This window comes from Micropterus dolomieu, linkage group LG14 (assembly GCF_021292245.1).
Source record: "Micropterus dolomieu isolate WLL.071019.BEF.003 ecotype Adirondacks linkage group LG14, ASM2129224v1, whole genome shotgun sequence".
In the NCBI taxonomy this organism is placed as follows: domain Eukaryota; kingdom Metazoa; phylum Chordata; class Actinopteri; order Centrarchiformes; family Centrarchidae; genus Micropterus; species Micropterus dolomieu.
The window spans coordinates 16,615,651-16,642,578 of record NC_060163.1 but is presented as its reverse complement, the minus strand read 5'-3'; the positions used below and the strand labels follow the sequence as shown (position 1 = coordinate 16,642,578).

Below are 26,928 nucleotides of genomic sequence, written 5' to 3'. Positions count from 1 at the left end.
GCAGAGTGCAACAGAATATGCAAAAGGACTCATGATTTAGTCCCAGCAGGCAAGTCCTTGCACCAAGATTTAAAGAGCGCTTAAAAATGTTACAAGCTGTTGAGCAATTGTAGTCCAATACCGCCAGACATGAGGGCAGCTTCACAAAAAATGAACCAACAGGAGATTGACATTTAGTAGAAAGATCTGATAGATCTGGCTTCATTCTGTGTCTGGCTTCAGGAGTAATATAAAGCCAGTGTACAATCGCCTCTCCCATGCTGAATTAAATGCTAGGATACTAGAAGGCTGGCTGCACAAGGCATTCTATTCAGTGCCCAGATCCGATTCCCACTTGCCTTTAGATACACATATATTTAAATTCAGTGTGACTTAGACTTTACGAGGATATCATTATTGCTGCTATTCATCATAATTAAATGACCATAAAGCCATGTAGAAATCATAGAAAAAGAATTTAGTATCAAAGTAATCGACTAATAGTTGTACATCCATTCCAAACAGGATCTGCTAATGGCTAATTCAGCATATTTTTGTTGGTGCCAATTTGCACAAATGGAAATAAATGCATGCTTAAAAAATAGGGTCCACAGCTAACTCACTGACTTGATTGCAACATTATACCTTCTGTTTACATCACCAAAGATCCCGTATTATAAGAACTGAAATTCCAAAGCTTTATCAGACTAGAAACTTTGCTAGCAACCATTTATTGCACCACAATGGAGTCAAGTGATCAATGTATGACAAGACGAGATACGTTACAATCTTCGCCAGAAAATTGCTAGTATTGGAAACATTGCTATAATGCCACGGAGAATGTGCGTAAATAATGTAGCCAGAAGCTCTTTATTATACTAGATTCAACACATGTCTAGAGTGAAAGATGAGAGGTTCCTTGAGCCAGTAGATGTGGATATTTATTTTTGGGATTAGTTATATAGATATATAATTTTTGGGAAATAGGTGGTGCTGGAAGCTTGGTGACTACTTGCAGGTAGTGCAGTGGCTACTGTCGGTTGTGCCTAGTTTTGTTAATAGAAAAAATGGATACGAAGAAGAGAAAGCTCTGCTAGCATTGTTTCTCATTTGCCACAGCAAGGTTACATAAAATTGCATGGTGAGACAAAACAAATATGATCCTGTCTCCATTTTGGACTTTCTGGTCTCTTACCCTCAAACATAAGCACTGTTAAGAAGATTTGCATGTGGCCAGAGTTCACCAAAGATGAACTTGAAAGCTTGCATGCAAACTTACTTTACTTCCACTAGTGAATCCACTGAAAATTGATTTTGGTCTAAACTTTTGCTGTTGTAAATGTGAGTATTATCAATCCTGCTTTAATGTGGTAACCGTATGGATTCAGTGTTCTTCAATTACATTTTCTTCAGTTGATCTGTAAATAAATCAAAACATAGGATTGTTGTAGTATCGATGTAGGTCAGAGGCTTTTATTAGTAAAGGTCTCTTAAATTTCAAACAAGACATTCTTTCCAAGCGACACCTCATCATCATGTGAAATGAACAGGGTCTACCAGACATGTTTATGTTATGTACTCATACATTTAAATTGCTTCAGCAGCCTAGCTGTGTTAAATTGTCTGTATATTTTGCTGTTGGTTCTCTGTTGGGGCGAATGCATCTGGATTTGGAGATGATGATGTTATTACTGAATAGCAGGTCTCTCTATCCCTTTGGAGCTGCCATAATGCTGGTAGGGATCCCTAATGATGTGGAAGCAGCTGCACTGGAAGCCTGGAAGACAAAGGAATAATCTGCTTTTATTGACAAGATGAGAGAGAAATCCCTTAAACCCACCGGTTTTACTCTTACTCTTCTTTGAGTGTGAAAGTCACAGGCACAAAAGAAAAGCCACTTATGAAGCCGTGCTTAGGATACTGTACTGTCTGCACGGTGTACTCATCCCAGGGAATATTTCTGAATGATACAGTACAAGCCTGAACATTACATTCAGTATGTTTATATATAGGTTTTCAGGGATTCCGAAAAGAATTGTTCAGTTTAAGTTGAAATAAATCAAGTTTGATTTTTGAAAGTTATTTAGTATGTACTCCCTGTTTACAATGTAACCAATGTAAAATTCGATGCTGAATAAATTAAATTATCACCTATTTATGTTCCTGTTGCTTCAGGTACCAGTGAGCTGAAATAACTGAAATATGATCTAGCTGGTGTAAGCAGTGGTAGACGTGAGACAAAGACAATGGGTGAAGTGAAAAGGACAGGTGCGTGCTAGTGCTCTAAAACAATGGCAAGTTAGTCATTGTAGTTTAGCTGGTGGAGCTGCAGTAGTTGCTGTGAGACACAGCTCATGGAGGCAAATATGGTACTTTGAAACCATTAGCAACCAATTGCTGCAATTTGTGTCAAAAATATGACTCCTCCTTGGAGTCATTAACTCAGTCAAATCTGAGCACACAGACATGATACATATATTTCTCCTTTTTACATCCTGAAAGCATTGTAGGAACTGTACTTCCAAAACTCAGAGCATGATTATCCATCAAACTGAAGTAAGTACTGACTCTCTAATTTTACATCAAAATGAGTGTCTCAATTTTGTCAGGCGGGGACCACAGTCAAGGACCCATTTGTCATTACAGCTTAGGGAGGGGACTACAAGCATGGCATTTTCTCAAGAAGTTTTACAGTTATGATCGAATGTAATATTATCTAGCTAAACTAGCTAGATAGCTACCCCTAAATATGGATCTGGCTCTGGAAAAGTTAATTCACTTGAGGCGATAAACAGTTTGGCTATGTTATAAACCTTTTATTCTCATGATGGGTAGACTTTATCTTTGTTTGAACAAAATTACTTGTAAGGCATCTGTCACAGGACTAGCCTATGGTCTTAACAGTCACCAGCCACTAGACTCGCTCTCTGACTATGCAACTGACTTGTCCAACCAGGGACAGGAGTTGAAAATTAGCATTAGCTACAAACTTTATATGCAGCACTTCAGTGACAAGCTTTGTTTTGACACTGTTTGTTTGCATTGTCCCTGTCAAATAAATAAATAAAACTCACAAGCTAAAGAGATGTAATCTGGGAAATGTAGTTCAATAGCAAGCAAAGGCATCAGGATGAAGCTAATTGTTCATTTCCCAAATTCCCACTTAGTTTAGTCTATGCAACAGTTCAGACCACTGAGCATGGTACATAGGGGGGGACATATTCAAAACTTTAAAAAAGGTTTGTGTTTATGTGTGAATTATTTAAAAAGTAGGGTCAGCTGTAGTATACATTTTCAATTACATAATATTTTTAGAAACAATTTATTGCGACTTTAGCCCAAGATCTGCATCCAGGCCCAGTGTCAGTCTTTGATAACCCATTCAGTAACAGATCCATGTGTTTGAAGGTTTATACGATAAAACCATGAGGGAGGAAAGTTATCACACTGAGAAGTGATTTTATTGTTCCTCGTAACAGTTGCCAGGTAAATGTTAGAAACACAAGCCTTCACAAAGCCAGCTGCCAGGAATATGTGATTGCATATATTTTATTGGGTAACATAATCAGACGATGTGATATTTTCTCTGGCAAATGGCCCTAACTTTTTCTTTCGTTTTTTTATAAACAGTAAAATAACACCAGGCTGAAAGGCAGTTTCACTGTCTTTAGTTAGAAGACTTAAGCCTGTTTTACCTCTGTTTCATAGGTGAAACGGGCTCAAGTACACTTCATTGCACATCACTGCAGAAAAGTGAGAAGTAGATTTCCAGAGAGTGTTAAGCTGCTGTTTAAAGGATGTTAGACTAGTGGGGCTTAATATAAGAGAGAATCATCCACTGGGGTTTGTGGTTTGTTCTTTGTTCTTGGAAGGAAAGCAGACCTACGTTATAATCTCCAGTGTGATTTGTTTAATTTTCTTATTTCTATCCTATTATTTCTAAATTTGGTAGCATATGTTTTTTTTTTTTTCTGTGTTTTTTATTTTATTGCCAGAATAAGTAGAACAGCACATAAGCCAATATAGGCAAAAACCTGGGGGGGAGACACGAAGCAGCTTTGGCAGTAAAAATGGTTGAGAAAATAAAACATTAGCTTAATTATTTTAATGCCATACCTGGAGGTTTTATGTGCTAGCTTACCGCTTTTCCTCTTATGAGCCAACAACCCTACAGTTCAAGCTGTTCTTTCAGTCACTCTATTCATACTGATCAGTCTAATGTCCTTGATAAACCAGTCCAGAGGGTGAAAAAAAATAAAACCTCTGGCAGGGTCACTGATCCTGCAGCTTGCAGACTGACACATTGAACCCGTCCAGCTCTGTGTCCTTTAGCTTCCCCTCAGTCATGAATTACTAGATTGACAAAACAGCGGGCATGATCAGAATGACACATGATGAGCTAATTTCTTACCACACACACGTCTGAGGATTGTGTAATATTTATCATCGTGCTGCTGCTGTCGCTGCTGTCTTCAGTGACTGCAGCCCGTTATGCAATCTGATTGTTATCAGATTGTATATTAAACCTGAGGAATAGAAATCTACAAAGGCTGGACAAACCACACACAAAAATTGTTTCCACCAACAGATTTTCTACTCAGGGAGGTGCATAAACCTTAAAACTGAGTAAATACACTAGACAGAGACTGGATCGGAAGCCTTACAATGAGTCTTTACATATCACACATTATATGATTTTGTTTGCTGATGTTCACTCCAACTGACCCAGACTGAAACAGACCTGGTTCAACTTTGTGCGGTCAGTCGTCATGCCTAAATCATATTCATAATCACCTCAACAGTCGTAATGTGTGTTTCTGCCTTTAGCAAACAGTTGCCTACTTACAAATCCAACAGACACGGAGCAACATTTGCATTCATTTGTAGTCGTGTCTGGCCACCTGATGAATGTCCAATAATATTGACTTTTCTCTGCTTTGCTCTGTTTTGATATCTGCCAACTCCTGAGGGAAAGATATGTGGTCCATAAGTTGCTAAATGCACCACTATGTTTACAAGCTAGTTTCTACATTTGACCATCCGCTGTTTGGTGCTGGGCAGGTAGCGTACAGGCAGCGTTTACTGTAAACAGCTGCCTGTTGCTGCTGGAATCATCTGATGCAGATGAGAGGGCAGAGAGTGAACCAAAAGTTGTGGGATGTAAAACCACAACTATGAACACCTGAAAGGTGCTATAATGCTTTGCAAAGCTGAAGGGAGTATGGGGGACAGATTTTCTGTGGGTTTGTCACTATGAGTGACACCTTCACTCATAGTGCACCACATTATACATGAAAATACTTTTTTCTGAGGATAAAAAAACTAGCAAAACTTTACTTTCAGTGCTTCAGATTATAAGGTCGCCCACCAATTGTCAAAGACTTATTAACAAGTTCTGAAATGTTGGATACAATGGATGCTATGAGAAACTGCTTCACAGGGACGTCTCTTCTCTGAAGGCAAGTGCTAAAGTCAGCTTGAAAACCATGCATGCATAATCAAATTGACACTGAATGACAGCCCCTGCCAATGTCTCTAGCGATATTCTATCCAAAAAATTGAGATTCTAGCCAGAAATCTGATTCTTTGATTAACTTTTGTGAGCAACATCTGAGCAATGCACTCTTCTGATAAATGGTTGTCTAAGACATAGCCTAAGTAATTGACTGATTCCTTGGCTGTGACCTCAGTGTCTCCCACCACTATCATAAGCTGTGTGGCCTTTTGTAGCTTTAACTTTGGTCCAAAGAGTATGGCCTCTGTTTTAACAAGATGGAGTGGCCGCTTATTGTCAGATAACCATCTACTAATATGAAATAATTCAGAGCTCAGGACTTTATCGACCTCAGATTTATCCTTGTGTAATACCAGTAATGCAGAATCATCTGCATATAGCAAAAGGTCACATGAGGAAGCAGTTATAATATCATGAACATATAACAGAAAAAATGGTGGAACTAAAACACTTCTATGGGGGACCCCACATTCCTGGAACTTGGGGGTGATGGGTGAAATTGTCGGGCCATCCGCCGCTTTGATGCACAGGAAAAACGCACAACAGAAAGACACGTGTAGTAAGGTAAGCATACTGTGGCGATTGGCGCACACACAACCACCAGTCAGCTCAGGAAATATCTGTGAATTGGCGTTTCAAACCGAACGCACAAGTCTGAAAGAGGCCCAGTCTGTCTCGAGTTACAGCCAGTGCCGTGGCCGTAAATTTCATCTCACAGTAGGGGGGGACAATAAACATAAAAATTCTCAAGACCAATTTTTGAGGGGGACACAAATAATATAGCCAAAATTGTACTTGTAAGCCTATAGGATACGTGTACACAGAGAGAAGTCTTACTACTATTTTTCTGGCCAGCAACACAAAGCAATAGTTGTTTAAATATGACTTAAGTTCATAGTTGCACCATGCAGCCATATTATCCTAAATAACTTGTGTCCTCTAGCTACATAGTAATTTAGGTTTCTTCTGGGATAGAGGATGTCTTTTACATACATATATATTAGATATTTAACGTCAGCAAGCCAACTACTCTGCCACTTAACATCATAATTTTATTAGGATCCCCATCAGCACCAGTATAAATGTTGGCTGTTCTCACTGGTCTCAATTGTATGGTCATAATGAAACACTGATTATAAAATAACATTAGCATTTTCACTGGAAGGAGCTGAAAATAAATTGCACACCATTTATTTTTGTGTTTAATCACAAACCACAGTAATCTGTTCACCTTTCTTTTCCCATCACACACAAGCACACACCTACACCTGTCTGTCTCTCTCTGTCTGCTCTGACTTTATTTGTCAGCAGTTTTATCTAAAAGAACTCGCGTTTGGTTTTACACCCGCGATTCCGTTTTCACAGCAGCAGATGAGCCGTGTGTGGAGGAGGCTTGTTGTTAATTACCGATAGAGACCACCGTGGTCTGAATGACATCGTCACCAACAGCTGTTCACTGTTGCTTTACCTTCTCCCTGCTTTACAATATCCGCAGCGTCTCTTTCTGTGTGTTTCTCTGCAGATGTAGTGAGTGATGCGTCTTCTTCACTCTCGTGAATAACTGGCTGTGACATGAGGTTAGTGTCCGTGCACACATGTGGAACACGCCGGCAGAAATTGGATATTTGACACTGCTCAGTCCCGGTCACTGGTCGGAGCCCAGTGAGCGAAAATAAACGGCCTATTTTCAGTCCCCAGTTGATTAATCTGCGCATCTCTAGTTGTAGAAGATGACTTCCAGTCCAATAAGCTACCAAATAAGCTAGGTAATGTTATAATAACAGAGTGGGCTCATAGAAAAATAATCGGTTATCATAACTTTTTGTGATGGTTAATTTATTAATGACTCAGCATCATCTGTATTACAGACAAAAGAATCAGTTCATCCAATGTTTAAAGTGCAGAAAACAGCCCTGCGAGCCTGCTTAATATATCTCGAGCTCATGCATGACCCCCTTGTCCCCCCCGTATGGCCAGTGCGCTGCTTACTACCATCGGAGACTGCGGGGTGGGGAACTCCGGTGCTGTAGGAGAATTACTAAGCTTGTCACAAGAGGCGTCATTTGGTTATTTTTCGTTGGTCAACTTTTGAATTCAACCTCAAACTGAGTATTTTTATTTGCTTACTGGGATATAGAAAGATGGACTCCTAGGAGATCTGAACTGAGATAAGGACTCATTAATTGGTGGTTTTGTTTTCCTTGTGACTACACTGATTTATTACTTGTCCGTTTTGAATAATACAGTAGATAAAGATCTTAAAAATGAATCGCAAATTAAATCTCAATAAAAAAATCCCAATTAGATTATTTTTCTAAATTGTTCAGCCCTACTCCCTACAATTTAATACCAATGTACTTTTGATAAAATATGGATAAAACATAGTTAACATTATAATTTTTTAGAGACCTAATTTTAATGGAATTGTGGGAAATTGAACACTTTTTTCTGAACTTTCCTGGGACAAAAAATAATTTATTGATCACTAAATCCCTAGTTTAAAACTCTATTAAAACTCGCTATTTGATATCTTTGACTTATCTGATTCTAAAATTAGGTCACTAGTGGTTTAGGTGGAAGAACAGACTCGGGTATGTTCCTTTATCACCTGATATGAGACAAAAAGATTACAGAAGTCTTTTAAAAGATTTAAAAATAGGTGAGTTCTTCTTTTGGATATCTGTATTAAGATCACCAATCACAACTACCTCTGATTTAATAAAATCTGTGCATTTAGAACATATTTCCTCTAAAAGACCATAAAAGTTGTTCTAATACAGCGGCCTATAACATGTTCCAAATAAAATAAAGAAGTATTTGCTTTTTTCAACGTCTGGGATGATGGCGTTAATACCAGGTTTCCAGCCAGCAGGGCACACTTCTCCATATTTGTCAGTGTGCTGGAAGGCCTGGAATAGGCATAGAGTATCATCCACAGAGCTCCCCACAGGCAAGTCATTGATGGTGATCTGCCTCAAGATGCCCTTGGCGTAGTCACTTGTTCAAATAAAAGTATCAAGTAGTGCGACTTTAATATTGTGCCTCCTGCTATTTAAAATAGCCACAATATTGATACACAAAAGGGCCACTGATAAATTGTTTACCCTAATCAGCAAAGACTAATAATTCTGATTAACGCAAATCTTGCGATATAATCATGATTTTGAGATAAAGAAAACTGAATAGTGCAGCTTTAAACTCTGTGTTCCCCATTAGTATTTTGCACAAAGCTTGTCGTATTTGTTTATGTCATGGTCATTTCTGTCTGTGAGAAGTTGAGAATATATTTCTTGTTCAAATTCAGTTATTTTTCTTTTCTTTTTTTTAAATGATGACTCATATGTGAATATTGCACAACAGTGCACATAATGACTGTGATTATTAAAACAACTGGCCATTTTGGTGATTATCAAAATGAATTGCTCTGCCGTTAATGGTTAATGTTCCTATTTTGACCCTGACACTGTAAATGTCTTTGTCTTCCCTGCCTGTGACCTTGTCAAATTCACCCGAGTGAAACAGAACACATAACAACTGTGATTTGGACCGATAATAATAATTTCTGGTTCAGGCAGATGAGGCTATAGACTTATGAAACACATGCTGGGTAGGTTATATTATGATCATGCTTGAGGAGGGTGCCAGGCTTCAGGAGCACCATCCAAGACCCCATTAGTATGCGTGTTGTGTTTTTGCCTGTCGCCACAAGCATGGGGCACATGCAGACACATCCAGTGAATAACTCTGGGCTGAACAGGGGCACTGGTCAATCTGTAATTTTTAAAAAACATATAAGCTTAAGAGCCTATAGATTGCATGTGGAATTGAACAGTTTGATTTATTGATGCTAAATAAGCATTTTGTTTTTGTTAGCAGATCATAATTGAAGTTTTAGGCTTGTTTGGTGCTGTGTGTACAGAAAAGACTGAGGCTGACTAACAGCTTTGGAAATCACTTATAACATGGATTTAACTGCTGCGTCAGTCTGTCACATATTAAAAGACCTGTCAATCAGTTTGTAAGTCATAACATTTTCTCACAAGCTTACTTACAATCAGACAGTGTTGGGCAAGTTACTCAGATATAATATATTACTAGTTACTTATTACTCCTTAAAAAAGTAATATTATTACTTTACTTATTACTTGGTGATAAAAGTAAAAAGTTACATTACTAGTTACGTTACTATATTACTTTCCAGTGTTTCCCACAGAATGAAAGCGCACAGTCGCACAGTTGTGGATTTACGTCAAGGATGGTGCGTTCAGTAACGCGTAACGCAGCGTTACTTGCCTTAGTTAACTAGTAATAATATTACTGTTTTAGAAAAGTAATTAGTTACACTACTTAGTTACTGGGAAAAGTAACTAAATAGTGTTAAGTAAATATTATTACAGTAACACGTTACGCGTTACTTGTAACACATTACTGCCCAGCACTGCAGTCAGACTTCTTTTCGCATTGGCTTCACTTTTCAGACCCGGAGGGCTGTGTATAGACTGTAATTAATATATTGTACGTATATTAAATATACAAAATACCATATATAAATGGAAATAATAAATACAAACACAAATATATAACATCTAGGTTGATTAAAAAGTTCTAGTTGCAACTTGTTAGATGATGCTATACGTACAGAGTATATGTCTGACCGAAATACACTTATTTGCTTTCTTGCCAGAGTTAGATGGGAAGATTTATACCACACACATGTCTGAACACTAAATATGTTACTGGAACCAGCAGCTTGTTAGCTACATTTAGCATAAATACTGGAAATGGGGGAATTTCATAGGGGGTTATAAGCTTAGATATAAGGACTATTTCTTGCCTAGTCAATTCCAGCATTAAACCCCTATTGGTGTTTTAACACTTTGGATTTTGCAGATAGTACCCAGAGATAGTACGTAGCTTGTCGTCATAGTGACGCCACACACAACTGCCTCGACATACAGTAATGTTCAATGCGACACACACACCAGTGATCCACACAGCTTTCTCTTTTTTAAGTTAAAACGTTCCAACATTCCTCAGAATGTAAAGACAGATAAGCGATATGAAAACCTTCCAGCTGTGTTTTCCTCTGCCGTTGTTGCTGCAGCGGTCTGTGTGACGGTGGGAGCAGAGGGCTCTGTGAGCGGGTGGCTGGCCAGCCTCACACGCTCCTCCCGCGGGTTGGCACAGGCATCCTCCGCAGCCACTTGCGGAGCTCCTCAACTCTGAAAATATTCAAGCACATTTTTGTTCTTCACTTCTCGTAAAACTGTCAATATTCGAAATCTATGCAGCTGCTCACCTCAGAACTTCTCAGAAGTGGATTTAGTGATGAAATTGCATACGAAAACTGTAAAATATAAAACTTTCTGTTGCTGGTATCTGTCTGGTGCACGCAATGATGATGCAGTGAATAGTGAATATTGTCTCTGACCAATCAGCAGTCTGTCCTGTTTTCACATTACATTTTAGTATCCCTCAGCTTGCTTGGAACTTCGAAGGAGGTGAGGTGATATGAAAAAAAGTACCTGGAAGCAGGTACAGGTACAACATAACACAATAGAAAACCAACCAAAGGCAAGTCGAACTGGTACTGTGCAGTGGAAAAGGGGCTTAACTAAAATCAAAGGGCCTACGCTCAGACTAGCTTGGTTTGAGGGCGTGCCTGACCCCGCTAGCCGCTTGGCAAACTTTATGACGCTGGACTATAAACGAGCTGTTTTCAAGCAGTTCAGAGCAGTGCTTTCTGTGGGAGAACTCCCTTTGGGCTGGACTTTGGGCTTTTTCACTTTGCAAACCTATTACATGCACAAAAAAAGAGCTATAACTCAATAAAGGAGAGGGGGAAAGCCAAAAAGCATAGTACCACCTCTTTAATATAAAAATATTGATAAGTGAAGCTTTAAGATTGTGCTGTCGTAGTTCAAAATAGCCACATTATCCTAATCGGCAAAGATTAATAATTTTAATTCTGACAATCATCAACTGAAATCCAGCAATATTATCAATTATTATTTTAGCCATAATTCTGTAGCTCTGTTTCAGGCCTGACAAAAGCCCTGTGTGTATTCTAAAGTGCTCCAAATAGACAGTGGAGGACCTCAAAGTAGCAAAAGGTCATAATGTGGTCATCATCCATCATGGTGCTTACGCAAAATAATACTCTTTTCCAAGCCGTCAGTATGGTAACAATAACAACAACAGCTTGAGATTGTAGAACTGAAGTTGCATCACATGTCACAGATTGTCCTGTCAGCTGCAAAGAAGCAAGAGTTCAACAGTAATGGCACTGGGAATGCCTCAAATGTTCATTCAGTGTCTGTGTTTGTCAGGGCTGCAGTCGATCACGTTTATGGCTGTTGTTGTAAACGTGGGTGGAGGATAAACTGTGCAGGAGCACTGTAAAAAAAAAAAAAAAAGATAAAATTAGTGGGGACAGTCATGAAGACCAAGGTGTCTCTCACAATTCAAGGATACATGTAATTAAATGATTTAGTGGTAAAGTTAATGTGTGTGATGGTGGGTACCTTTGCAGGGTGATTCATAGCCAATCAAAAAAATAGCAAAATAATGTAGAGATTTGGTAATTACAGTATTCAGTCCTGCGATTTACAGATTGTACAAGGCTGCACTGTGGGTTTTCATGGCAGGAAACATGCTTTCTGACTATAGTATTTGTCAGAAAAACTTCTGCCACTACCACTCTGACACTATTCTTTTTAAAAATGTGTTTCAAATTCTGAAAAAGAAATCTGATGAACATGAATGTCCACTTGTATTGCAATTTGTATTACAGCCTATAATCGCCCTATTCATCTTATGAATGGCACATTGATTTTTTTCTCCTCTATTGTGCAGTTCTGTATTTCTGTTTGCCATTATGTCTTAGGCCCCTTATTAGTCAATGTGGAATTTGAGGACAGACAGATGGAATGGCTGGAATTCACCAGGATAGTCCATAGGTCATTTTATTTTGGAAAACAACACTTAAGCTCCTATTAACGTGTAAGCAGTGTTGGAAGAAGTACTCAGATATTGTATTTTACGTAAGTAGAAGTACACTGTCTAACTTGCAAAAATAAATTTATAAGCTGGCAAAGTTTCGGTACTAGACCTTCATCAGGCAAAATGCCATAAATTAAATTAAATAAATTTATTTTTGCAAGTTTGACAGTGTGCGGGAGTTTCTTTGCTACTTTTGACCTGCTAATCCCCCTCCAACACACCTGTCTCATGTTATAGATGTGCGAGGTAATTTTCTGTTCTGAACTTAAGTAAAAAGTAACAATCCCATAGTGTATAAACTCTCTCTCTGTTACAAGTAAGTAAGTCCTGCATTAACAATTTTACATAAGTAAAAGTATTGGCACGAAAATATACCTAAAGTACAAAAAGTACCATAGTATATATTATTTATCACACATGCTTGTGAATTTCATCAAGGGATGAATATGATATATATATATATATATAATACTTTTTAGATTTGTTTGTTTGATGTTGTATTATTAATCTAAATCAGCAAAGTAACTAAAGTTATCAAAATATATGTTGTGAAGTAAAATATTTCCTTCTGAAATGTTGTGGAGTCGAAGTATAAATTAGCATTAAACAGAAATACTCATGTGAAGTACAAGTACCTCAAAAAGTGCAGTACTTGAGTAACACTGCATTTAAGTTGAACTGCTGCGCGCAGATAAAGTGAAAGATGCATGAACTGGATGAGACGTAGGAAAAAGGAGCACAGACTGAACAGTTTTAGTTAAACTAAAACAGTCTGTTGACTGCACACACAAATCTCTGGCATCCCACCAATGAGAGCTTTGATCCCACAGTGACCGCATGCTTTAAAGGAATATGTAACAAACTGAACCCTGGTTCTTCTGAATCCTGTTTTTAGATACTGTAGCAGCTCACAGAGCAACACAACTTCCCTCTGCAGAATTTGTGAAACATGTTTCTACCTTACCTGAATGTCAATGAGCTCTCCTCAGACACAATTCTTCTAATTGGACCACTGCTGGACAGTTATATTAACTTAATGCGCCTGACACACTATTGATGATGTTTATTGCTTTCTTATACAACAAGAAAGCAATAATATAATAATATGCATTGATTGATCATTGTTGCATTGTAAAAATACAGATTTTGTTTCTTTGTCAATGTTTGTCTCTTTGCCCAACTACAAAAGAAGGGGAAAAAAACATTTTAATATGAAATATAAGTGAGGGTGACGCTGCTTTAAGCTCGCTTTTTGCTTCTCTAAAAGTGATTTTCTATCCAAGTAAAGTAAACCATTTCTTTGGCAGGTTATTCACACTGCTTGATGGTGAGTCACGCTCCAGGAAGAGTGGAGGAGCACGAGTGGGTTCTCTGATGTTTGCAGGTTGACTTCGGAATGTTTGAGACATGCTGGTGCTCTCTGCAGGGCTGTGACATACTGTGTGTCATAGACAGGATCATTGGTGGTGATATAATCTGTTGTGAAAGTGGACCTAGAAGGATTCTAGTTGTCCTTTCTTAACATATATCATAACATATTTTTACATCTATGGTTGAAGATTTCTGAGAAAAAGTATTATATTTTTTTTTTTTCAGTCTGATTTCCCAGTTTTTGTGATCGTGACAATTGTGTTCCTGGTAAGTTGTTTACTCTTCAGTGTGTGACTTGTCTTGATTCTTGCTTTGACAGACTTGAGAATTGACCTGAAAATGTCTTAAATGGCTCTGGACTTGCTCTGACAAACTTGAGACATTATTTAGACTTGTTTTAAATGAACAAATAATAAATTGCTTTAGACTTGCTCTGAAAGACTAGATGACTTGAACTTGTCTCAAATTTTTTGTGACTTGACTTGAGACTTGCTTTTGACAGACCTGAGAATTGACCTGACATTGTCTTAAATGACCAGAGACTTGCTCTAACAAACTCAAGATGTTATTTGGACTTGTTTCCAGACATGGGCACAAATACATCAAAAAGCATCTTGTTACAAATTACAAATACTTGCTCATCAAATGTATCAAAATGAATGTGGATAGGAAATGTGCATAGTTGAAATAGTAATTTATCTTTTGAAAATATAAAAACACATTCTATAAAACTGATATCACATTTTATTAATTTAGTTGCCTCAGAATGGGTCTGCCTTCAAAAACCCTACATTGAAAAGATGAGCTTTGTTAATTTCCCACATCATAGATTTGAAGTGGCCAATCAGAATATCTTGGAGGTGAGAGAGAGGGCTGCATGCTGGGTGGTTTCTAGCTAGTAAGTACATTTGCCAGTTTCAAGAGCACGTGTGTTGCCTGATTGCTCTTTTCCTCTGTAATATTTTAGTATCATTCAATAAGCTTGCCTTAGCGTGCAGCATCTGATCATATTTTGATTAAATACCTTTATCTTATGGGAAATTTGCGCCAAACAGCAAAGCAGTTTCTTTCCTCAAGCTAGTGTTCACAAAGGAGACTAGCTTATATATAAACAGTATTTGCCCCTTCCTGATTTCTTATTTGTTTGTCACACTGAAATGTTTCAGATCAAACAAATTGAAATATTAGACAAAGATAACACAAGTAAACACAAAATGCAGTTTTTAAATTAAGGTTTGTATTATCAAGGGGGAAAAAAATCCAAACCTACAGCCTGTGTAAAAAAGTGAATGCCCCCTAAACCTAATAACTGGTTGGGCCACCCTTAGCACTAACAACAAGCGTTTACGATAACTGGTAATGAGTCTCTTACAGCGCTGTGGAGGAAATTGTGGTCCACTCATCTTTGTAGAATTGTTGTAATTCAGCCACATTGGAGGGTTTGAGCCTTAACCGCTTTTTTAAGGTCATGCCACAACATCTCAATCGGATTCAGGTCAGGACTTTGACTAGGCCACTCCAAAGTCTTAGTTTTGTTTTTCTTAAGCCATTCAGAGGTGGACTTGCTGGTGTGTTTTGGATCATTGTCCTGCTGCAGAACCCAAGTGCGCTTCAGCTTGAGGTCACAAACAGATGGCCGGACATTTTGTTAGACAGCAGAATTCATGGTTCCATTTACCACAGCAAGTCTTCCATATCCTGAAGCAGCAAAACAGCCCCAGACTATCACAATGCCACCACCATATTTTACTGTTGGCATGATGTTCCTTTTCTTGAATGCTGTTACTTTTACACCAGATGTAATGGGGGACACACCTTCTAAAAAGTTCAGCTTTTGTCTCGTCAGTCCACAGAGTATTTTCCCTTTTTTTTTCTGGAAAAACTGAAAACTTTTTGCTCAGCAGTGGTGTTCGTCTTGGAATTCTGCCATGCAGGCCATTTTTGCCCAATCTCTTTCTTATGGTGGAGTCATGAACACTGACCTTAATTGAGGCAGGTGAAGCCTGCAGTTCTTTGGATGTTGTTGTGGGGTATTTTGTGACCTCTTAGATGAGTCGTCGCTACGCTCTTGGGGTAATTTCGGTCTGCCGGCCACTCCATGTTTTCGCCATTTGCGGATAATGGCTCTCACTGTGGTTCGCTGGAGTCCCAAAGCTTTAGAAATGGCTTTATAACCTTTTCCAGACTGATAAATCTCAATTACTGTTTCTCATTTGGTCCTGAATTTCTTTGGATCGCAGCATGATGTCTAGCTTTTGAGGATCTTTTGGTCTACTTCACTTTGTCAGGCAGGTCATATGTAAGTGATTTCTTGATTGAGAACAGATGTGGCAGCCTGGTTGTTTACTACAGAAATTGAGGAATAAGGAAAATGGAATATGTGCAGTGTATGCCAGTTAATAATAATAAAAACATAATAAAAAAACATAGTAAATAACATAATAATATTATTAAAACTACAAGCTCTTAAAGTATTTTGTTACAAACTACATCTTATTTTCTTTGCCCAGCAAAATACATATTTCATAATATTCGAAGGTAATTAAATACACATTTTTAATGCATTTAATTGCCCATGTGTGCTCGTCTCAAATTGCTGGGAATTGTTTAAAATAGCCTGTTTCATGAAAAAAAATGTTTTTATTAAACACTACCAGTGATGTCTTAATAGTGGTTTCCTTCCTGGCGGTACATCATTTTTGTTACAACATTTGAAATAAAGTATTTGTCATTTTCTTTTATTGTAATGTGATCTCCCTCTTATCTTGTCATTAGCAACAGCATCAAGTAAAGAAGAGCGCAAGAGTATGTTGGCAAAAATAAACGCAAGTTGTACAAAGTCTTGGAAGCTCTCTGGGTCATCATGCAGAGGGACTAATGTAGTGGTCGGTCCTCCCTGCAAGTCCATGCTCACTGTGCCCCCTTGTGGGCGGAGCTATCTGCCGACAAATGGCTGAAGCTGGCTGAAGATACAGATGTGACACATCATTATCCGGTCACGATAGCCCCCTCTTTGTGTGTTTTTTTTTTTTCTGCCATCACTGATCTTCCTCTGCTAGTCGCATTAGCATTTCTAGGGTTGCACCAACATTGTTTTCCGTTTCTAAACTGGGATAGTCAGAGGCATAAAGAGATTTGCTGGCTTTCAAAGAAGACAGAGTGATTAAAAATGTATGCGGGTGCTTTTTGTCATTACAGAGCAATCAGTGGTTGCGGTTTGACAATACAATTTCTCATCATGGAAATGAATTAGGCTGCTGAGCTCATTCATTATAGATGCCCATTGGCTTCTTGTTCAGGGTAGCCATTGTGTCATTTCTAAATAGAAGAAAGCCAGGTAGGGTCGCAGGTAACCTAGTCGTGTATTTCAGGATGTAAAACATTAGTTCTACTGTCTGGCTGAAACCTTTCTGTCCATATCTGTGTCTCTCTGGGTCGAGCCCTCGTCTACATTAGCTCTGACTTTTAAAAAGGAAATTAGGACATTAATTTTGCAACCGCGTAAATGAGCTGATGTGCTTTTAGACTCTTAAATATCAATTCATGATACTGTAACATGAAAAGTATTTTTTAAAGAATTAAAAATATAGGTCTTTTCTAATCCAAATGGCAAACAGCTGCATCTCATAATGTTAAAAAACTCATGAACTGTGTTGTAGTTTAGGTGCTTTTAGGCCTGCTTTGTTATAAGTATTCGCTAGTTAGATAACAGAGATTTTGTCCTCTGCCCTCCATTTCTGATAATCTTCTATCTTCGTCTCTGGTTAGACAAACACAACATGACAGCAGTCACTTACTGTGTGATTCTCTGTGACCATAGTGTTGTATCATGTGACAACACAGGGTTTCTTTTTTCCTACAGGTAACATTGATCAAAATGATAGTGGTCACCTTGAGCTCTGTTGAACCTCTAAATATCTAGATATGCTATTTATGCTATGCAACTATTTGTGTTTATAGTTTAGTCTGATTTCCTGTGGTATTCGCATCAGGTTTTACCTAAGCTTGATCAGTGTCAGAGCTGACACCTGACAACTCTTGCTTTGTTCGCTAACACACCTGAATCTCATGTTGATTAAACTGAAAACTGCCTTCTAGACTGCTCCGAACTGCTCCAGGCTTCGGTTTATTCAGCATAGGCTCCCCCCTTGCAGAAAGGCAGAGTGACAGAGTAAAAACAGTACCCTGGTTTTTATTGTCATGCTGCTCCGCTGTGGCCGCCGAAGCTTCGGGGCCCTGCTGCTGCATCCTTACTTGTTTGTGTCTGTGAAAGCTGAAGCCACATTCTGTCACCTCGCCCACTCTTCCACTGCCAATTTGATAAGCCGGGCTCTTGATTATTTATTTACACTGTCATATGTACAGTAACTGATGAGTTTGTTTGTGACACTGCTGCTCTAAATTGTGACTCTTTCTTTCTGGTTTATATAACACAATTACAGCAGGCTTACAAGATGTATCAAGGTCTGTCAGGGCTCACTAATGGGGATAAAACATTTTACCACACACCTTGAAACGCATTCATGTAATTTCATTGCATTTGCTCCTCTGATCACATTAAGTTTGAGGTTGCCTAATAGTTTATATGTCTGAGAAAATAAGTTGAATAAAAGATGTAGAGCTAAAACTAACATTTTTTTTCAGTATTGATATATCTGCTAAATATTTTGTCAAGTAATTGATTCATTGATTAGTCCATAAAATGTCAGAAAATAGTGAAACATTTTCCAGAGCCCAAGTTGACTTCTTCAAATGATTGAAGATAATGAATTTACAATTGTACAAATCATAGAAAAGTAGCACAAAATTCTCACACTGGAGAAGCTTTTTTTTTTGTATGTCATGCTGATCTGTTTGTTTTTTTAATGCACTCTGTAACTTGGTTTTGAAAAGTGCACTTCAAACTGATATCATCATCAAAAGTTAAATGCTTTTTTAGAAATTTGTTCTTTGGTAACTCCACATCCCACAAATCATTTTAAATATTAGAACAAATGGAGTGTTTCCAGCCAAATGGGTCAGATGCATAAAGCTGGTGTCCTACTTTTCCCATTTCCTATAAACATCTACTGTCTAGCTCTAAACTAGTTTTTGAGTAAAAGTATATTTAGGATGATTTAGAAGTAGAAAGTGACATGTGTAAAATTGTAATTTTTTTATTATTTTTTTTTTCCCCAGGTGGTGCTCGTATTTGCTCTCAGCATTGGAGCCCTTGTTATATACTTCATAGATTCCTCTGAGTAAGTATTTGTTTTAACGTCTCCGTTGATTCCGCTTTGACATATAGGTCACAGTTAACCCTGTTTTAACCTGTTCCACTGCAGAATATTTGTAATGATAGGTAGACTACTTTCAAAGGCTGGTTTTATAATTTGACCATAAGATCAGATAAATGTTGACGCTGCCATCATGGGAATGTATCCTCATAGTGACTGAACCAACCAGAACAGGTCTGAAGAAGGATGGATCAGTGAAACTGAGAAATCAAGAAACTGAGAAGTGGCCTTAAGTTCATCCCAAGGTGTTCATCCTGCCCTCCCTAGTCTCTGAGTTCTTTAGCTTACAGCTTTATTACAGTTACATGTTGTCAGTTTGTATGTATTTTGGTCTAAATTAATGTAATCCTGCTGGTAAAATTATGTTGATTCAGTTGTAAACATTATAATGGTTAATTGCAAAATTGGATGTATTTCAGACATGTATGATTTAGATTTGCCTCAGAGACCTCAGCCATTAGCTGGTTCCTATACGTCATAAATAAAATATAGTGCATACTGTAGTTCTAGCCTTAATAACCTTGAGTGCTTTGTGCTCTGTATATGGTATTTGAGAACGTTTACTTGCTGGCTGTTTTCATCCAATCCCCTTCCAGGTAAACTGCTCTGAGCCTACTGGCGATATCTGCTGACAAAGAGCCAGTGGTCACAGTTAAAATTTGCTTAATCTTTGTAATGAAAGGATCAGACCTCAAACAGGCCGGAAAGCACCAAAGTTCCTGTTCAAAACAATCAACATCACTCATCAAACTAGAGGAAGCGGAAGACCCTTTTAGCTCCATATGCAACAATATACTGTTACTGCAGCCTGGCGGCGTTTGGACAGGATATGCCATTAAGAAGCAGAGCAAAATACACCAGGATAAAAGCTTTTATCAAGCCCAAAGGGAGTCTCCGCTGGGAGTAATGTTAAAGCAGAGAAGACAGAATGGGCTGTAAACTCATCTAATCTGCCTCAAGATCCTGGAGGCAGGCATTCAGGTTATTTGTTATTTCATAAGACTGTTTACAGCTGAGGGCTTGGCTTGCTCTGATGTGGTTTGTGAGCATGATCTCATTTCATTAACTGGACAAGCTCAGGTTGGGTTACATCCTCACCAAAGCCATCTGTGGCCTGCTGTTCTAAGAACTTGTTTGCACTCACGCCTGATCCCTTTTCACTTGATAAAGGATGACCTGTGATCTCTGTCTTCAACTTTTTCAGGCAAATAAAAGGGAATAGTTAAATACACAATGAGGACATGTGCTGCAGCACATGTTCAATTATTTGGTATTCATATTCATTCTTCGAGGCTCTTTGTCTGGGTCTTTCTATTATTCAGTCAGTATTTTCCCCCACCTGTCAACCCAACAAACCCGGTACTTAAAGCCAAGGAGCAGTCAGTTAGCTGCTCCTTTGCTTGCTTCTATGTGGCAGCAGACTGTAACAGATACAGCCCTTCCTGTAATTAGTCCTGTGGGGCTGCCGAAGCTATTATATGATGGACAGGCTGACCTGGCTGGAAGTGACACAGAGAGAAGCGTCAACACAGCAGACGCACTTAGGTTCATAGAGAAAATCTCAAGCTATCAGCTGCACAGAGAAGAAGAAGCCGATTAAGTTCCAAAGGAAGTTTTTACTTCATAAAGCTGTAGTCATGTCTTCCTTTGCACCCTATGCTTCAATAGTCCCACGTCATGTGTAAGTCAAGATGAACATGGAGAGTGCCACGCTGTTCTTTGTTGTCATCAATGTTAAAGTAGAGCTTGGTGTCAAACATCAACACTGGATGCCAAACAAGTTTCATTCATTGATTTATTTGGCCTCTGGGGGGCAGAAAAACTCCACAACAAGCTGTTAAACCTGCAGCCTGGCATATGTATAATTGTCTTAAAGTTATGTCTTAAAGTTACCTTATGACAGACCTACAGGTGCATTTAAAAAGATTTGGGGGGAAGAATAAAAATGTTTGAGCTGCACACCACACATTTTCTGTAACTAGTAGGATATACGTGATAATTCATACTTTTACAAGAATTTAATTTGGCAAAGTTTGATGGATGACCAGACTTACATGTGCAGCTGGTTTCCCCTAATTTTATTTAGATGCGCCTGTGGTTTGTTCTAGCAAGTTTGTTATTCAACTGTGAAATTCCCTGCTCAGCGCACATCTTGGTCAAAATTCTTTAATAACCTAATTTAAACCTGCATTATCTGATTTTCTGGCCACTTAAGAGCAGCACAGCGAGCTGTAAACACAAAGCTGTTATGGCTAAATGTTATCAAAGAGTTGCCTTGACAGTGAGCAACATTAGCATTCTTTGGAAGTTTTGTTTCTGTCCACCTGGTAAATGTAAGTCCATTAGTAACTCACCTTTTAGCTCTGTTTTAGTCTCCACTAACTTCTGACAAACTCTCTTTTAGCTGCTGACCCCGTTTTTCGTTTTGAAACTCTGGAGAGCATTTTAGTGCGGACGAGCAAAAACGGAGGACTTTAGAAACGATGACGCAGACACTCACGTTTGGCTCTCTGATTGGGTCTAAGTCATGCAAAGCAGAAACACAATGCTACTGACAGAGTTTTTGATCAGGTATTTTTATTAAAATATTTTGTACTGTGCAAATAACACTTACAGCCTACACTTGTACTGTGTCGAGTCTGTTTTACACAGCTGCTTTTAACAAGTTACATTCAGTAACAGTGCCATCTCAGGTTTGGTCCATGCAAAATAAAATCTGGGATGGTTCTTTGCCTGTATTTCTTTATTCTTTCGCCAAATCATATTCATGTTTACACTGGCATGCGCATGCCCAGTGTATGTGAATGGCCACTCGATGTGCGTTTTCAGTCGTTTTAAAGACGGAGATCAAGTCTCGTACATCGCTAAAATGCTGGTGTGGATGGAGATCGTATTTGTTTTGAAACACTGTTTTTAAGATAGATGTAGTGTAGATGGGGCCTGAGTCTGAATTGAATAATGGGAGGGAGGGAGAATAGAACTGCTGTGGACAGGGAGGGTTTGTGATCCATAACAGGCTAAGTCCTCTTCCAAACCAGGCGTACTGGAACTCAATTATTTAGCACAGCAGGTCTGCCTCTACTATATGGTCTGTCACCCTGTTATGACAGGGATTTGCCGGAATGATGTGTCGTTACAGCAAACAAGGGCAGAATTATCCCGCGCGTTAGGACTATTCTTATAGGGGCCTTGTTAGAAATATTTTTCCTTTTTATCTTTATAGTAAATTTGAAAAATGAGGTAGACGCAAGACAGCTGAATGTTTTAATTAAGTTTATTGTACCTCTAGGGTGAATTAAAGAGAAAGATGCAACAGGAGGAGGGAAAAGCAGTGAGACAGTTCTCTTTGTATTATCAAATAAACTGCAAAGTTATAAAATTCAGTGTGTCACTGTTTCAAAGGGAACACAACCCTTTCAGAAACATGCTCTTTTTTTCCATGAACAGGGCGTGTATTGTTTTGTTTTTAAGGATACAGGAAGTTAATACAGGTTTTCTTGTGGTCACGAAGCCCTAAGGATAAATATTCAAAATACATAGTGATGGATGAAGAGGAACTTCTTTATCCATTTTCTTCATATTTATTTCCTTTTTCAGAAAGTTGATAATCTTTGGTCACACCCAAATGCAGTGGAACTACAAGTCCAGTTTATAATTGAGGGTTAAAATAATGCATCCAGGCTGGAGTCATATACTGTATGTTCTGCTGGTAAGGATTTTTATAGATACTCAGGGGGGAGGGTTGTGTGAGGCCGATGAGGATAGTTCGAGTCTTCCTCATCACTGTTGTTACTACTGTGCACCAGATTGGTTTAAAATAATCCCCGGGGTATTTCAGTGTCACCTCATGAACTCTATGGGGACAGTGTTTTATCAAACAGAGTTTATTAGATTTCTTTTACATAACAAAAGCAATTTGCTTTAATCCGAGTGGTATTAAACTGCACAGGGGAGATTGTTGCTATTGAGGTGTGCATTGGTGAAGCTTTTGAATGTGAGCGAAGGGATCCTGCAGGTAGAAGACTAACAAAGAGGCATGAAAATAAACTAACTTAATGTATGAGAGGGACCTGCTTGGCACTAACATGCTGCAGAGAAGAAAGGAATAAAAATCAGCATGATTCACAATAACATGTGCTTTTCATCCTGTTGTCCTTTAAAACTAAGCAATATCTATTTGCGGCCGCTCATGCAAAAGTCACATATGTACACGAATCTTGAAGGCTTAGTCACAGTCATTTTTCTTTCTCAGATTCATTTATCTGTGTAATTTTTAGAGGACTGATGGTAAAATGATCCTGTAATTCACACGAAAAAGTCAAAATTAGAGCAAAGTCTAACTTTTTTAAATTATTTTAAAATAATTTGGTTTTTTTTACAGGAAAAAAATAAAACAAAGTAAAATTACAGTTTTGTGTTTGTATTTATGCAGAAATATGCTGTATATATGTTTAGTTAATAATCTCACTTTCCTTGTGACCCCTTGGTGGGATACTGACCCTCAGGTTGAGAACCACTGCTATAGCTGCAACTAATGATTATTTTCATTATCAATTAATCTATAGATTATTTTTTCTGTTTTATCATTTAAAAAAAAGAAGTGAAAAACAAGTTCCCAGAGCCTCAAAGGTGACATCTTCAAATAGCTTGTTTTGTCTGACCAACAGTCCAAAACCCAAAGATATTTAGTTTAATAAATCCTCACATTTGAGAAGCTGAAAACAGCAAATGTTGTGGTTTAATAATTGACATAAAACAGTTAATCAAATATCAAAATTGTTGTACATTACTTTTATGTCAAACAACTACTTGTTTCAGCACTAACATATTGAACCTGTGTTTTTATTTTAGGTGTGCTTAATATTTTGAAAGGATATTTTTTTTCTTCCAGGTCATCATTTTTATTACCTAATCCTACTAACCTATTACAGTCACATTCACTTGGTTATTTATTTCTCTTTATTTGAATTCTTTGTGCCAGATACAAGCTTTTTGAGGGTGAGACTTCACTACATTGCTAGCATTTGCTATGGCTGCCTGATTTCATAAAAGAAGACATGAACCCTGCATGCTTTTAACCCTTAAACGACTGCCTTGGCTCTGCATTTTCATCATGTTTGACTTAATATTTATCTGAAATGTTGTCTATGAGATCAGAAATGCAGGCACGAAAGGAAAGACAGCATCATTTTCATTGTGTAATACTGCACCTGGAACATTGCAGTTATTTAAGGGTTAATCAGGTATCTCAAGTTATTGCTTGTGTGACAATAAATGCATGTTCTTTCTCAACAGAAAAAAACATTGGAAAATACCAACTATTGCACTTTTTTTCAACACTTAAGTTCCTCTTCTTTTGGAAATCTTAAAAAATGCATTTTCAGGAAAAGAAGAATGCAACTTTTATTTAATTTTTTTTTTTTTTCATGAAATACTGTAGATATCTTTCTTCACTCGACTGTCAATATTTGTAAGACATTAACATACATAATTTCTCCCTCTGTCTGATAGTCCTATCGAGTCCTGTCAGAACTTCTACAAAGACTTAACGTTGCAGATCGACATGGCGTTCAACGTGTTCTTCTTGCTGTACTTCGGCCTCCGTGTAAGGACAATTGAAGTTGCCTACATTAAAAACATTTACGGAAATAATTTGCACTCTTGTGTACCCTGTAACTGTGATCTCATCTTTAACTCTTTATTTCCACAGTTTATTGCTGCCAATGACAAGCTGTGGTTCTGGTTGGAGGTGAACTCAGTGGTGGACTTCTTCACGGTCCCTCCGGTGTTTGTTTCGGTGTACCTGAACAGGAGCTGGCTCGGTAAGGATGCTCACACAGGCTGATTTAACAGAGCACAGGCAGTGTGCAGTTGCTCTTTGGGCTTGTGTTGAGGAGCCTGTGGTGCCACCCAGTGGATATCACAGGTCTAGCAGTGGCCAGTGAACATACCAGATAATGTCAGCACGTCACTAAAGCTGCAATGTGGGAATGTCTTGGAATTTTGTGGTCATTTACGTGGGCACACCTTCAATATTAGCCATATAAGTTTGGTAGTTTTGTCATGTAATTAACTTCATTTTGGGACCTTGCATGTTATGCATGACAAGTTCAAATCCTCACTATTACTTTGGAAATGAAAAACTCTACTTCACCAGAGCATGAAAACTGAAAAGCACGCTGACCCAAGCTTTACTTGTCTAATGCTTGTTTGCATGACAACTCTATCAAATATTGTATGGCTGTCATCTGGTGTGCCATTCAAACTTGCCTTAATGCAAGTTTATTTGAATAGAAATGTAATTTTCTATTGGTTCCATGTGTTTGGCCATGTGTTGTGGGAAGTCGGCATTGTGCTGCAGGTGTCATTCACTTGCCTTTCACTTGTCCAGCAGAGCTTTCCAGCATCACCTCCAATAACACTCGAATTAAATCATGCGGTGATTGAAAAGTACACGAATGGATAAAAAAAGTAATAAGCTTTGCTTGGTGCTCAAGCGATAGAATAGAAGTCAATCTGCTAAATGTGTGAAGCTCATCACTCGGAGAGGTCTGTGAGGAATTAGAGGATTAAGGGGGATCTTTGTTTTTTGTTTTTTCTGCATTAGAGGTTTTTATAGCTGCTTTTTCGTCAGCTGAGAAACAAACCTGCAGTGCAGTCAACACTAGCACCTCTCTCAGCAATGAACACGCTCTACTTTAGAGTCAGTATGACAGCTTGAATAGGTGCAGTTGCATAATGTGCCTGTGTGTTTTCCCTGGACTAATGCACTGTGACTTCTGGTGTGAAAACGATAAAAGTAGAACAAGCTAGTGCTGGCTGCTAAGGCCATCTAGCGGACATGTGAGAGTATGGCTGGGATTTGAGGTGATGAACCTTTCTTTCACAGAATTCTCATGATTTCATCATGCATGTTGTAGTTTTGGACAGTATAGTATAGTGTCCTTCATCATTGTTAGTTGCATTATACTGATTATACTATAGTGCTTATATTCAAGCTTAAATGAATTGTTTTTTTTATTATTTTATCTCCAACTCACTGCCCTCAGATTTGTAATTAGGTCATCTGTGATACGTTTTCTTGTGGCTACTTTATGTGCCAAATTTCAAAATGTGTGCTTTTTTGTTTTTTTAATCACTTGCATGCATTGCTTTTATTCACTCTAAAATGACCTGTAGGAGCATTTTCTCCGAAACAACATATATGACCGTTCTGTTCCCCATTGCAACACAAGGATGTTAACCCTCAGCTGCAGGGTTAACTGGTCAAGTTGCATACAATAATGGTTTAGACATGATGTTTAAGGTTAGGGTAAGGGGCTTCGGGGGGCTGTCAATGCCTTTAACAGTGACATATTTGGTGGTGGCTAGGGCTGAAACGATTCAACAATTAAATTGATTACTAAAAAGCATTGACTCAATGCTACATCGATGGTTCTTTGCATCAATGGTTCGTTTAATCCATAAAACTATATAGCACACTATCCAACGAAGGTTAAAATCAAGGGCAACTGGACTTGGTTGAAGATACTGGAAGACGTTTCGTCCCTCATCCAAAGGATTTCTTCAGTTCTGACTGACTGGCAGGGAAACTCAGCTATTTAACCTCAGTGGGGTCGTTGGCCCGGGTCATCGATACCGCTGGTTCGTTAGTGTTCCTGGTTGCTGTGACGACAGTCGTTACAGTCGTTAAGACTACCTGTGGCCAAGACTGAACGACCATCGTTGGTATCTTCACCTGAGGCCAATAGGTTACGTTTGTTGAGTTTCCTGGGAAGTGATGAA

General features: G+C 38.4%; 1 protein-coding gene across 8 annotated transcripts in view; it reads left to right on the top strand.

Annotated features, from left to right (window-relative positions):
• The window catches only part of LOC123982769 (calcium-activated potassium channel subunit alpha-1), a 107,979-nt gene that overhangs the window by 32,863 nt on the left and 48,188 nt on the right, over positions 1 to 26,928 (top strand). For all 8 annotated transcript variants that reach the window (XM_046068598.1, XM_046068605.1, XM_046068599.1 and 5 more), the window contains exons 3-5: positions 19,046 to 19,107; positions 24,655 to 24,748; positions 24,854 to 24,965. In XM_046068598.1, the coding sequence (XP_045924554.1) occupies positions 19,046 to 19,107; positions 24,655 to 24,748; positions 24,854 to 24,965 (268 nt within the window). The remainder of the gene's footprint in view (positions 1 to 19,045; positions 19,108 to 24,654; positions 24,749 to 24,853; positions 24,966 to 26,928) is intronic.